This window comes from Orussus abietinus, unplaced genomic scaffold (genome assembly GCF_000612105.2).
Source record: "Orussus abietinus isolate OABI.00-Male unplaced genomic scaffold, Oabi_2.0 scaffold118, whole genome shotgun sequence".
In the NCBI taxonomy this organism is placed as follows: Eukaryota; Metazoa; Arthropoda; class Insecta; order Hymenoptera; family Orussidae; genus Orussus; species Orussus abietinus.
In genome coordinates, this window is record NW_019394393.1 from 130,225 (window position 1) to 145,471 (window position 15,247).

The window sequence follows — 15,247 nt, forward strand, 5'->3', positions numbered from 1 at the left end:
GTGGACAATTTTAAGTGAAATAATTATCCTCGGAATTAACCAAATATATCTTTGGTTGAATTAATTTTTTTTTCCCCAGTGCAGGAACCTAGGAACAATTTGAGTAGAATGAGGCAGTCTGTTTTCTCTTTTATGATATTAACCTGGTTCGGTACACCTGGTTCGGTACACCTGGTTCGGCAAAAAGTTACTTGCTCAAAGTACTATAAAATGCCATTTCCCGCCACTTTCAGACATAACTTTCCTGTTCTTTAACAGCAACAAGACTCCCAGCGACAGTCGACAGAAGATCTTCATCTGCATTTCCACGGTTTACTTTAAAATTCCATTTCCCGCGTCTTTCAGACATAATTTTCCTGTTCTTTAACAGCAACAAGACTCCCAGCGACAGTCGACAGAAGATCTTCATCTGCATTTCCACGGTTTACTTTAAAATTCCATTTCCCGCGTCTTTCAGACATAATTTTCCTGTTCTTTAACAGCAACAAGACTCCCAGCGACAGTCGACAGAAGTGAGATCTTCATCTGCATTTCCACGGTTTGCTTTAAAATACCATTTCCCGCATTTTTCACACATAATTTTCCTGTTCTTTAACAGCAACAAGACTCCCAGCGACAGTCGACAGAAGATCTTCATCTGCATTTCCACGGTTTACTTTAAAATACCATTTCCCGCCTCTTTCAGACATAACTTTCCTGTTCTTTAACAGCAACGAGACTCCCAGCGACAGTCGACAGAAGTGAGATCTTCATCTGCATTTCCACGGTTGCTGGTGCACCGGGAACCTTACAACTACTTTTACTACTATGTCTCTTCCAGTAATCGGACTGATTGCTGCTGCAATCGGTAGATCCCGTAGTATACGTCCCAGTTCTCCCAGAAGAGGACTTCTTCTCCTTCTTGGCACCCGACAAGCCGCAAATCCTCAAGAAACCCTGCCTGAACTTCGTGGACATCAAGTTGTACAGAATCGGGTTGATGGTGGAGTTGAGCAGCAACATTGTCCGACAGAAGTACAGCAGACAATAGTAAGTTTCCACGCCGAAGCTGAGGATTGTTTCCGGTTTCATGAACAAGATCCACAGATTGAACGCCCGGAATGGGATCAAGCAGATGAAGAAAGTCAACACGACTGTCCCCAGCATCAGGACAACTTGTTTCCGGTATTTCAGAAGATTGTTTGCAGGACCTCGACTGATTGCTGGGTTTGCCATCAAGTGCCGAGCTATCACACTGTACAGGACGATCAGGATCAACAAAGGCAGGATGAAGAAGACGACGATGATCGTCAGGAAGTATCCCACCCTCCAAGTCTCGTCCAACATACAATGACAAGTCGGGACTAAAGACTCGTCGTAGTACTGCTCTATCCTGTACTGTGATATTAGCAAGATAGGGCTGCGAACAAAGGAATTTCAGACTGAGATCTGATCATTTTCAGACTCTTTGTTGGTGTTTCAGCATTTTCTTGGAGGTGACAGCGAAATGAAATGACACAACCTCGCAGGTTAAGTCGAAAGCAATGTCCGTATTGTACAATGTCGAGCAAACAAATTCCCAGGGAGCGTGAAAGCGGGGAGAAACAATAAATGATTCTTGTAATGACACAACCTCGCAGGTTAAGTCGAAAGCAATGTCCGTAGTGTACAATGTCGAGCAAACAAATTCCCAGGGAGCGTGAAAGCGGGGAGAAACAATAAATGATTCTTGTAATGACACAACCTCGCAGGTTAAGTCGAAAGCAATGTCCGTAGTGTACAATGTCGAGCAAACAAATTCCCAGGGAGCGTGAAAGCGGGGAGAAACAATAAATGATTCTTGTAATGACATAACCTCGCAGGTTAAGTCGAAAGCAATGTCCATATTGTACAATGTCCAGCAAACAAATTCCCAGGGAGCGTGAAAGCGGGGAGAAACAATAAATGATTCTTGTAATGACACAACCTCGCAGGTTAAGTCGAAAGCAATGTCCGTATTGTACAATGTCGAGCAAACAAATTCCCAGGGAGCGTGAAAGCAGGAAGAAACAATAAATGATTCTTGTATAAGCTTACAATGTGTAACGTGCCAGGAGTACGAGTACCACATGCACTGCAACGCATATAAACAATTATTCAACAAAGATCATTATCCACACAATGATTAACCTTTTTAGCCACTTGAACATTGTAGAATCGAAAGACAATTCAATTCTTTATGGGACTTGCAAAGGAAATATGAAAGAGTCAGCCTATATATGTGCCCATAATTATGAAAGTGGTCTAAGTGATATATTTTTTCTTTCACAAACATTTGTATTTAAAAAAAACTGACTAGTGTCAATATCCACTTTTAGGAGAAATTACATTGAATTAATTTCGTTTGAAATAATATGGCGTGAAATAACTGATAAACTCATTTTTTTTTTTTTAATTTTCACTTAGACCACTTTCATAATTATGGGCACATATATCTGGTTCCTCCTGATCTACCAATGTTTTACATCCACAATCGTCCATATCCTGATACTAAACTCTCATTTAAAGTGCCACAGTGCCAAGGCATCACGTCTTATCTTAAAAATATTAATATTTGCCGATGCCATCGTTCTCATTCTTCAGCGTCAGGTGGGGAAATTCCTCGTTTTCTCGGATATGAGATTTTGGGGATCCCATTATTGGAGCATCTTTCTTCGCCAACAATAAGATGACTTCTCCTAAATGAAAAGAGACGCCAGCTGTCACGAGCGACGCCTTTATCGACGTCCTCATCCAAGAAAGGCGTCGTTAGGGACCTCTGTGGTCCCTTGATGAGTTCCACGGCAAATATCTTTCCGTTTTACGCCTTCTGCTCGAGAACCAGTCACTCTGGGGAAACGACATAAACTAAGTCGCCCTTTGTTTTATCCCATATATCCCGGTGATTGTTCGGTGACGTTTCGACTTTTCCGTTCCGGTCTTGCATCGCAATCTGCAAGAAAGATTTCCCGAAGGACGTCGAACCGACCACCGTGATGCTGTAAAGATTCCTAAGAGGTTTTCTTGACCCTTCTCATCACTGGACGGGATTGTTACCTCGAATAAAAATTCCCCGATAAAAGGTTCCTAATGGTTAACGTTGAAATTTAAGGTGAAGTGAAACACGTCGAGGAACTTGATCAACGTCGATGAAGAAGATTTTTCTAAATGCCTACGTTGCCGACGTTGGTTTTTATATTGACAGCTGGGTCGAATTATATTGGGTATTGTACCAAATGGCATACTCCACCTGTCATTTTCGTATAATAATTATAAAGAAATCCAAGTAAAACTCCAGAAATCCTCTGGATTCGTGCTTTCTGGGGCCCTAATTGACTGCAGAGGGACACCCTGCGCCATCTGTGATTTTCAGGTCAATTAAATTTTCACTCCGAGACCTCGCATTACCATCGTTTTGGCATAGAAGCGCATACAACACTTTTTTTGCCTTTATCCCGTTCAAATGCGAGTTTATCGATTACCAGAGTGTTCTAAATTGTCGTAAAATTGTCCTGGCCCTTTCGATTCTCACATCAGAGCCTTCGATAATTGTATATCCATCGAAATATGAGAGCGACGCCATTTTGGTACTGGTCTGGACTGAGTTAAAAACTTTATTTGAAAAATTCAATTTTTTAATGTATCAGGACAATTCTTAGATGATCAGGAGTGATGTGTCAAAGTTTCGGACAGTTTGGTCTAATACCCTTAAAAAAAAAAGTGTTGTACTCGAATCGACTAATTTGATTACAGTTAAACATTTTTTTCAAAATATTCAAATTTTGATTGTGTCAGGACAATTCTTAGATGATCAGGAGTGATGTGTCAAAGTTTCGGACAGTTTGGTTTAATACCCTTAAAAAAAAAGTGTTGTATTCGAATCGACTGATTTGAAGGGTGTTTCACTTCACCTTAATGGTTAACGTTGAAATTTACCATATGTAACGTGTCTTTAGGTTTTACAATTGAGATTGCAAAGTATGCTCGTGTCTTTTTTTTATTTCTAGCTACAACGAATTTCTCATGCGGTATTGGAAAGGCATAATTATTACAAAAGCATTGCTGGATTCCTTGCCGGAACGTTATTACTATTGCTATTCACGCAAAATTTGTACACAGAAAAATTTACTTTCTAGGCGAAATTAATTACTCGCAGCATTCCAAATGTTTCTCGATAAAGAAGTTTTTAATATTTAATATAAGAAAGTATTTAATAATATAAGTTATTAATATTCTTGCTGGCTGCGAATGAATGTCTAAAAAGTGACTTTTTCGCTCAGTGCAGAAACAAAGAGTTGAAAAAATATATCTTGTATAGGACAAATACATCTTTTTGTTTAGTTTGTCTAACGCTAACGTATAATACTGATCGGGCTTATGTGATAATCAGCGAAGTTACAAACACTAAAAACATTCTAACATTAGTTGAGAATTTTTTCATCTCGTTTGATTTCATTATTCGAACTCCACATCCGCTTTTATGGCAAAAATCAGGAATGATTGTCAGAAACATTTCAACTAAGAGTACTCGTATCACCATTTCTATCTGATAAGAGGGCTGTACTTGAACCTGGTTCAGGACCAGGACCAAGACAAAGACCAGATAGTCTTGACCATGACCTTACACTAGCTCCTTCCCAGGTGTCGCAATTTTATCAGCCGCCACTTCGTTATCATGTCCACCTCACCCCTAAAGAAAGTTCTGTTGATTCTCCTTACCGCTCGTCTTTGTCAACCTAACCCCAACAATGGTACTCCTATCGACCTTTCTTTTCCTCTTTGCCTTTACATTAGCTTCTTTCCAGGTGTCGCAATTTAAAGAACCGCCACTTCGTTATCACGTCCACCTCACCCCTAAAGGAAGTTCTCCTGTTGATTATCATTGCCGCTCGTCTTCGTCAACCTAACCCCAACAATGGCACTTCTATCGACCTTTCTTTTTCTCCTAAGTCCGAAAACCTTGAGAAACTCAACCCAGACAAAGACAAAGACCAGATAGTCTTGACCATGACCTTACATTAGCTCCTTTCCAGGTGTCGCAATTTAAAGAGCCGCCGCTTTGTTATCATGTCCACCTCATCCCTAAAGAAAGTTCTCCTATCGACCTTTCTTTTCCTCCTAAGTCCGCAAACCTTGAGAAACAACCCAGACGAAGACCAGATAGTCTTGACCATGACCTTACATTAGCTCCTTTCCAGGTGTCGCAATTTTAAGAGCCGTTTCGTTATCACGTCCACCTCACCCCTAAAGGAAGTTCTCCTATCGACCTTTCTTTTTCTCCTAAGTCCGCAAACCTTGAGAAACTCAACCCAGACAAAGACAAAGACCAGATAGTCCTGACCATGACCTTACATTAGCTCCTTTCCAGGTGTCGCAATTTAAAGAGCCGCCGCTTCGTTATCACGTCCACCTCACCCCTAAAGGAAGTTCTCCTGTTGATCCTCCTTACCGCTCGTCTTCGTCAACCTAACCCCAACAATGGCACTCCTATGGACCTTTCTTTTCCTCCTAAGTCCGCAAACCTTGAGAAACAACCCAGACAAAGACCAGATAGTCTTGACCATGACCTTACATTAGCTCCTTTCCAGGTGTCGCAATTTTAAGAGCCACTTCGTTATCATGTCCACCTCACCCCTAAAGGAAGTTCTCCTGTTGATTATCATTGCCGCTCGTCTTTGTCAACCTAACCCCAACAATAGCACTCCTATCGACCTTTCTTTTCCTCCTAAGACAGACAAAGACAAAGACCAGATAGTCCTGACCATGACCTTACATTAGCTCCTTTCCAGGTGTCGCAATTTTAAGAGCCGCTTCGTTATCACGTCCACCTCACCCCTAAAGAAAGTTCTCCTGTTGATTATCATTGCCGCTCGTCTTCGTCAACCTAACCCCAACAATGGTACTCCTAACCGTGCTCCTATCGACCTTTCTCTTCCTCCTAAGTCCGCAGACCTTGAGAAACTCCACCCTAAATCTACTGCTCATCAGGTTATACAATATAGGATTAACGGCGCTATTCAGGATAAACATGATCCTGCTGAAGTAAAGGACGTTGTAAAAAGCCTCATCGACCTGAACGGAACCCTGAGGAGTAACGATGATGTAGATGGTGAGGATCCTAAACGGCGTTAAACAGATAAAGAAGCTGAGGACCACCGACATCAACATCAACACCACCTGTCTACGAGCCCTTAGATGATAAGACTCCCCAGTGTTGGAGGAGTCTCGCACCAAGTGCCTCACGATAATGGAGTAGAGGACCGATAGGATCACCAAGGGAAGGAAGAAGAAGAGGAGGATAAGGACGAGGACGAAGACGGAGGTCTTCGTGTCGTTGACGACCAGTCGACAAACCGACACGTTGAAAGATTCGCTCCTGTTTGCCGATTGGTTGGACGACTCGTCCCTCACCTGGTCGTACTGCGACGTCCAGATAATCGGACTGCAACCAACCAAAAAACAAAGATCTCTTTTTAGAGTACCGTCGACGTCCACGAGAGACATCTCTTTTCCTTGCTCAGGCGAAGCTGGGAGTTTCATCTCGAAGGAGGGCATTGCAAATCAAAACCACACTTCTTCTTTTAGCCCCGTCGACGAGAGAAATCCTCTTTGCTTTGATTAAGGTGAAGTGAAACACCTCGAGGAACTTGATCGACGTCGATAAAGATGATTTTTCTAAATGCCTACGTTGCCGACGTTGGTTTTTATATTGATAGCTGTGGCGAATTATATTGGGTATTGTACCAAATGGCGTACTCCACCTGTCGTTTTCGTAGAATTAATATCAAGAAATCGAAGTGAAACTCCAGAAATCCTCTGGATTCATGCTTTTTGGGGGCCTAATTGACTGCGGAGGGACACCCTGCGCCATCTGTGATTTACAGGTCAATTAAATTTTCACTCCGAGACCTCGTATTACCATCGTTTTGGTATACAAACGCATACAACACTTTTTTGCCTTTATCCCGTTCAAATGCGAGTTTATCGATTACCAGAGTGTTCTAAATTGTCGTAAAATTGTCCTGACCCTTTCGATTCTCATATCAGAGCCTTCGATAATTGTATATCGATCGAAATATGAGAGCGACGCCATTTTGGTACTGGTCTGGGCTGAGTTAAAAAAATTGTTCGAAAAATCCAAATTTTGAATGTGTCAGGACAATTCTTAGATGATCAGAAGTGACGTGTCAAAGTTTCGGACAGTTTGGTCTAATACCTTTAAAAAACAGTGTTGTATTCGAATCGACTAATTTGATTACAGTTTAAAAATTAAAAAAAAAATCCAAATTTTGAATGTGTCAGGACAATTCTTAGACGATCAGAAGTGACGTGTCAAAGTATCGGACAGTTTGGTCTTTTACCCTTAAAAAAAAGTGTTGTATTCGAATCGACTAATTTAATTACAGTTAAAAAATTTTTTCAAAAAATCCAAATTTTGAATGTGTCAGGACAATTCTTCGATGTGTCAAAGTTTCGGACAGTTTGGTCTAATACCCTTAAAAAAAAGTGTTGCATTCGAATCGACTGATTTGAAGGGTGTTTCACTTCACCTTAAACAATACCAGGAGTTGATTTTGAGCCGAAGGCACTGCGGAATGATAGCATGCAGACAGAATAGAATGATAAAGCAGAGAAGGATAAAGTCTGAGGCGATTTTGAAAAAGTCATCCGATTCAAACCCTACTACCAAAAAATATACAAGGTGTCATGATACTAGCTCTTCCGTCAGCCTAACACGGAGATATACATAGACGGTGAGGATCGTTCTATTTTTAAATCGATGCGCGAAATACGTCATCGAATGATTTATCGCCGCAAATTTCGGATCTCATTTCATCGCGCGGCGGGAAATTCGAAAGCCTAGGAATATCTCCTTTATTCGGGTGAAGTCGAACGAGAATAAAGGGTCGTGGAATAGGAGCTGGGGTTGAAATCGAATTTCCCGGCCGACAACCCGTGGCTACACGTGTTTCCTCCTGGATTTCGGGAAGAGGAATCACAATGTGAAGGCTAAACGTAAAATGCATCTCGCCGATCCATCATGGCGGCGATCGAGGTGGAGGGAAAGGGAGAGATCGTCCGACCGAAATCTCGAATGGCACCCTCGGATGGTCAAGAAAGTAGATTAACGTCCCACGGGATAAAATTCTCTCCTCCTCCATAAACATAAAACTTGTTTCCACCCCCTGGCCCTTTATTACAGCCCCATTGTTGAGGGGAAAAATCGACAGGAGTGCCCTACTAATGCAGAATCTCGCACCCTGATCTACAATGAAAAGAAAGTTTTCCATCGATCCAGGGAGATGTCTCTTGGTCCCAATAAAATAATTTATCCGAGGGATGTATAAAACTTTTAGGGAAGATATTATTTGATTAATCTTTCCGAGGGTTCCGAAGGGTCCGAAAAGGGTTCTACGGAATCGAATTTCTCTCCTAATTCCGTTGACTACCAGTCTCTTCTCTGTTGCGAAAATGGGAATAGAAGCCTAACCCTTCATGCCCAATCCCTCAAAGGAAGTTTCAATTATTATTACTTGATTTTTATTATTAAGCGATTTATCAGCTGGTAAAGTACATTTATATGGGATCAGGAAGTCCACAATCAATATTCAAAAAGAAACCGAGGGCCAATAAGATGTATTGTCGAAGGTTCTCCCGCAGTTAAACAGTGACATTGACAAATTGCATTTACAAGAGCGTAAATTCCCACGGGAGGTTTATGGGTTCTCGAAGACTTCAGCCGGAATTTCGATGACCAAAGAGAAGACGCGTCTTCGAGAAAACACATCACTTGCAAGATTGTCTTTTACTCTCTGGTCAATGTTGCAATTTATTCCGACGTCCATTTATCGACAAACGTTTTTTTACCTTCACTAATATTACTTTACAATTTATTCCGACGTCCATTTATCGACAAACTTTTTTCTTACCTTCACTAATATTACTTTACAATTTATCGACAAACGTTTTTTTTACCTTCACTAATTTACTTTACAATTTATTCCGACGTCCATTTATCGCCAAACTTTTTTTTTACCTTCACTAATATTACTTTACAATTTATTCCGACGTTCATTTATCGACAAACTTTTTTTTTACATACACTAATATTACTTTACAATTTATTCCGACGTCCATTCATTGCCAAACTTTTTGTTTACCTTCACTAATATTACTTTACAATTTATCGCCAAACTTTTTTTTTACCTTCACTAATATTATTTTACTTTGTTACAAACTGAATTGGCAAATATTCCGGCAATGTCGATATTAAGGTGACGGCAAACAAAGATATTTCGACACACCTTTGTCATACTTTTCATCGTCAAAAGAGTGTCCTAAGTGTTACTCGGACTAGTCATACTACTAAAATGCTATTTGTTCGTGATAATGTTATCAATCCTACGGCCATTTAAGTTCATTCTCGTTCTCAATATTTTCAGGTTAACGACTGAACATTTCTCCGGAACTTCTGCTGATATAACAAATTAACCCAGCCCCAATATTAAACATTTAGTCGCCTCTGTTGTATATAGTATTGTTGCAGATAAGCGTTAACACAACAATGAAAGCAAGCGAGTGTGGGTGTTAAATGCCAATAGAGTTTGAAAGGTGTCAAAGTCTTTGTATTTGTTTAATCCTACCTTGTACAAAGCGCTGCTGCGGTCCACGCCAAGAGACAAAGAAACGTTGCCCTTTCCTTCGTGCAAACGTAACTGAAACAAGAACAATGTCTTCTTACATACATTATTCCTTACAATGTTATGCACATTATTCCGCATTTTTATGAAAAATAACGTATTGTAATTTATTATCATCGCTGAGCCTCGCGCCAAGTGCATTCGAGGGATTAATGAAATGTTACTTATCGTTCGAGTAATTGTTACTTACCCTGCTCGTAGTGGTTCGCAAATCGCGTAATAACGCTCGAAACTGATCGCCAATATTGTTAAGACCGATGCATGGGCTACAGTCAATTCCACAAAAGGCACTGCTTTGCCTGAAACAAAAACAAAAACAGAAAACGTATAAATTTCTGGACGCGTATGGACTAAAAATGGAAAGTAAAATATTAAATTTCATAAAATCAGACCGAACAAAGTGTCTTATAAAAAAATTCCCAGCTTTTCCAATTTGTTCCTAACAATTGTCACAGTCTAGACGAAACGCAACGACTCGAGACAAAGAATAAAGTAGATAGAAAGCTCTGATGATACAAATTTCTGGACGCGTACTGACTAAAAATGGAAAGTAAAATATTAAATTTCATAAAATCAGACGGAACAAAGTGTCCTATAAAAAATGCATAGCTTTTACAATTTGTTCCTAACAATTGTCACAGTCTAGACGAAACGCGACGACCAGGGACAAAGAATAAAGTAAATAGAAAGCTCTGATGATACAAATTTCTGGACGCGTATGGACTAAAAATGGAAAGTAAAATATTAAATTTCATAAAATCAGACGGAACAAAGTGTCCCATAAAAAATGCATAGCTTTTCCAATTTGTTCCTAACAATTGTCACAGTCTAAACGAAACAAGACGACCAGGGACAAAGAATAAAGTAGATAGAAAGCTCAGATGATACAAATTTCTGGACGCGTACTGACTAAAAATGGAAAGTAAAATATTAAATTTCATAAAATCAGACGGAACAAAGTGTCCTATAAAAAATCCACAGCTTTTCCAATTTGTTCCTAACAATTGTCACAGTCTAGACGAAACGCGACGACCAGGACAAAGAATAAAGTAGGTAAAAAGCTCTGATGATACAAATTTCTGGACGCGCATCGACTAAAAATAGAAAGTAAAATATTAAATTTCATAAAATCAGACCGAACAAAGTGTCTTATAAAAAAATTCCCAGCTTTTCCAATTTGTTCCTAACAATTGTCACGGTCTAGACGAAACGCGACGACCAGGGACAAAGAATAAAGTAGATAGAAAGCTCTGATGACCGAACCGACCCGAGGAAGGGAGAGAACGAAACGAGTGGGTAAACTAGTACCCCCCGCGAAGAATTACCGCTGCTCTTAGCCTATACGTGTTCGAGCATTTAATGTAGCTATGTGGCAGAGCACCTTCCACTATTACCTACGGCCTTCCATCCAATTCGGTTTAACCTTCATGGGAGGAAATACAATAACGTCGAGAACTTAAGGCAACGAAGGATAAGATTTTTCCGAATTTTCGCGCAATCCATTGTCAAGAAAAAGAAAAGAAAGTGCCTGGATTATGGAGGCTCTAACCAACAATCGTAATTCCGATTCCTTTAACTGAGCTTTTTTTTTTTTTTCAGTGTAATATAAATCACGGGGCCCAAGATGCGTCCGAAGGGTGGCTCCTAAAAAACAATGCCGGCGCTTTTAGCTTTTACCCCATTTCCTTCGATATAGTTTACCCGAGAATACATCGTATCGCGTTTCCGCAAAGTCCGCACCCGTTACTACCAGCGCAAACAGAGACTAAGTACCCCGAAGAAGCGGGAAGAAAGGGGAGGAAAATAAGAGAATAAGAAAATAAAAGAAAATCGTTCATAAAGCTAACAGGAAAGAAAAACCACCGCACTCCTCCGCAAGACTTCTCGGAGAACTCAAGATAAATTATCCCTAATCGAATATAAATTGTTCATCATCGCCCTTAGATCTAAAAGTCGCAAAGGTGTCCGAACCTTTAGCTTTTTTCCTTCATAAAAATTGTTAATTGAGGCTTTAAAAAAAAATGTGAAAATTCTCGCTCACACATATGCTCTCCCAGTGGCCAAACTTCCGGTCTCGAGTTGACTTCCATTAAATAAGAAAAGAAAATCGTTCATAAAGCTAACAGGAAAGAAAAACCTTCTCGGCGTACTCAAGATAAATTGTCCCTGATCGAATATAAATTGTTCATCATCGCCCTTAGATCTAAAAGTCGCAAAGGTGTCCGAACCTTTAGCTTTTTTCCTTCATAAAAATTGTTAATTGAGGCTTTAAAAAAAAATGTGAAAATTCTCGCTCACACATATGCTCTCCCAGAGGCCAAACTTCCGGTCTCGAGTTTACTTCCACGAGGACTGTCGGAGCACAAATGAGCAGCACGCAAAGATCGGCGACGCTTAAGTTCACCAGGAAGATGTTCGTGCTGTTCCTCATTTCTTTCCCACGAAGCACTACCAGAGGTACCTGCCGACGAAATGAACAAATAATCTAAATAAAATAATATTAAAACGTCGAAATAATTCTCGCGATATCAGCGAGATTAAAAATCTATATTCTTTGAGAGGAGTCGAGGATCGCGATAATACCCGATATGAATGGGAGTTAAAAGCGTAATTAATCAGGTTACTTGTACTCACCATGAGGTTACCCAGCACTCCGAGCACCATGACGACTATGCAAATTACCGTCGACGTAATGCGAATGTACCCAGGTAACATGTAAGGCGTACTTGTGATATTATCCGCTTCCATCATAGAAGCTGAAAAAAAAAATAAAAAATTGCAACGCCTAGAAATATCCTACATTTTCCATACATGCATATTTTTATTATCCGCTTCCATCATAGGTGCTAAAAAGAAAAAAAATTGCAACGCCTAGAAATATCCTAAATTTTCCATACATGCATATTTTTATTATTCGCTTTCATCATAGGAGCTAAAAAGAAAAAAAAATTGCAACGCCTAGAAACATCCCAAATTTTCCATACATGCATATTTTTATTATTCGCTTCCATCATAGGAGCTGAAAAAAAGAAAAAAATTGCAACGCCTAGAAATATCCTAAATTTTCCATACATGCATATTTTTATTATGCGCTTCCATCATAGGAGCTAAAAAGAAAAAAAAATTGCAACGCCTAGAAACATCCCAAATTTTCCATACATGCATATTTTTATTATTCGCTTCCATCATAGGAGCTGAAAAAAAGAAAAAAATTGCAACGCCTAGAAATATCCTAAATTTTCCATACATGCATATTTTTAGTTTAACGCGTCATGTCCACTTTCGGTTCGGTGTTAGGTAAACGTAAGCCGGATAAAAAAAGGATGTTATAAAACGTCCCACGTGTTTTTATTACACTTCTAAAATTTGGCCCTTCGGGCTCGAACATTTTATCCCGGCCGTCGACTGGTAAATCGGATTTATTTTTGGCATATGGACCAACGCGTGTCTGACAGGCACACTTGGAGTGCAAAAGGATAAAATATAACATAAGTCTGTTTTCAATATTAAATATCCATATATTTACTGAATCACGATGAAGTATTTATTGTATTAAAATTAAGTGCACCCAAAAATGTATAGTATTGCCCTCAAGAAACCCATTGACACCGTGTGTAAATTAAATCAAAGTGAGAAAATGATGCCTAGATTTAAGGTGATGTGAAAGTGACGTCGAAGAGGTTTTGTTTATAAAACTTTTCTCCCAACTCGCTTTACCGAATAATTTGAAACTTTACAACGTGAATAGGGACACTATAAGGAAGGTCCTGAAGCTCATGAAATTTCAATTCTTTTCAGATTTGTTTATAGGTATTTTAAAAATAGTTTATAAAAAATGAAATTTCCCGAGTTTCAGGACCTACCTTAAGGTCTCCATATTCACGGTTTAAAGTATGAAACGATTTGAGACACCCAGTGCGGGGAAAAGTTTTATGAACGATTGAGCTTTCGGGTGCCACTTTCACATCCCCTTAATTGACACTGCTGTTTTAAATAAAAGTAAGATGTATGAAATACATGATGCATAGGGATTTAATTAACACTGCTTCCATAGAAACCGATTGAAATATAATCGGGATTATCCTTGCGAGATAGAGTTAAAATAAACGCGCTTGTATTTAATAAAATCAAAGAAAACGTACTTATGTTTAATAAAAACCAAAATAAACGCACTAAATGCGCATAAAGAGACGGTTTTAAATAACGAAAAGTAAGATGTATGAAATATATAATGCCTAGGGATTTAATTGACACTGCTTCCATAAAAACCGATTGAAATTTAATCGAGATTATCTTTGCAAGATAGAGTTAAAATAAACGCGCTTGCATTTAATAAAATTAAAAAAAAACGTATTTGTCTTTAATAAACACCAAAATAAACGCACTAAATGCGCATAGACGGTTTTAAATAACGAAATGTAAGATGTACGAATCTCAAGTGTCAATAAACGTCGCGTGTTAAAATGAAAATAAAGACCGACATCGTCGACCTAACCTAACCGACTATGAACCGTTAATAAGGTCGAAACGTGTCCGCGTTAAATTGCAACGAATTGACAGTGACACGTGTTCAGGGATTTTGTTAACGATAACAATCGGAATCCTGTTCTACCAACACTTCGAAGTCACTCTCACCTTAACCCTTCCCGTTGACCTCAATTGACCCAATACGGCATAGAAATCAAGATCCAGTGACATCCTTTTGTCATGCGATCAAATGATCGATCTATCTACCCTGAGATAAGAAATCCATTTAACCGAAGAATTATTCAAGTTTGAATAAAATAATAATTCTTTGGATTAACAAAATATTTCTCTGGTTAAATGAATTTTTTTAATTGGAAAGACCCTTTTATAACGCCCTAAGAAAGTCCGGGATTTCCCCTCGGGAAGTTCCTCGTAATCGTCGCAAGTCGTACCGTGGTTTACTTGCATAATTGCTCGTAATCAGCGACAAACGCGGTGCGCAATACTAACCGATATAATATCGTCGAGGTAAACGTCCGCAATGTGACCTGATAACTTGTGGCGTTACGAGGAAGACTTTTTCACATAGTCTAGTTTCACGGTTAATCTTAAATTCCCAGGCAATTTAAAATTAACCGTGCCGACAATTTATAACCATTAAAAAACGGTCATTTGACCGGCCGGCGGTACTCTTAGCGATAATCGTCGGTTATCCTCCCGGTTACGGTAACCGGGGAATATACCCGCCAAAAATTCTAACCTAACCTACTTACCTCGCAAGCGCCGGAAGCGCCGGCAGCGCCAACCCCCGAAGACGCGCACTCAGCACGACCCGCACCCCGCGAAGCTCCGCCGCGCACTGCGCGGCTCAGCCGTCGCGCCACCCTACTTGAATATCTTGGAACCTCTTCGAGTATGCGCGGTAAGAACTCGCCCCTACCGACGCCATCTTGCCGCACTCGCCCTTCTTCCTTTTATTATCACCGCGTTTATTTTTTATTGCCTAACGTTCGCGGAAACGTCCTCGATGATGTCTGCCACATTGAGAAATGGCTCGCGAAGGGATATTTCCAGATTTTCCT

General features: G+C 39.8%; 1 protein-coding gene across 1 annotated transcript; it reads right to left on the minus strand.

Annotated features, from left to right (window-relative positions):
* Window positions 1-177: 177 nt before the first annotated feature.
* On the minus strand, window positions 178-12,446 carry LOC105704303 (growth hormone secretagogue receptor type 1). The gene is made up of 5 exons (XM_012433390.2): window positions 12,333-12,446; window positions 11,997-12,159; window positions 9,889-9,997; window positions 9,642-9,713; window positions 178-1,399 (listed from the first exon to the last, which is right to left on the minus strand). The coding sequence occupies exons 1-5, from the start codon at window positions 12,444-12,446 to the stop codon at window positions 682-684; spliced, it is 1,176 nt and encodes a 391-aa protein (XP_012288813.1). The 3' UTR covers window positions 178-681.
* Window positions 12,447-15,247: the final 2,801 nt, after the last annotated feature.

What these genes read in the sequence shown, in the direction of transcription:
- LOC105704303 (XM_012433390.2), bottom strand. Translation starts at nt 12,446, where the DNA reads ATGGAAGCGGATAATATCACAAGTACGCCTTACATGTTACCTGGGTAC. An exon ending in GCCTCTGGGAGAGCATATGT is followed by an intron (nt 9,998 to 11,996) that starts GTGAGCGAGAAT and finishes TTTTTGTTTCAG; the next exon opens with GCAAAGCAGTGCCTTTTGTG. An exon ending in GCAGCAGCGCTTTGTACAAG is followed by an intron (nt 1,400 to 9,641) that starts GTAGGATTAAAC and finishes CTTTGTTCGCAG; the next exon opens with CCCTATCTTGCTAATATCAC.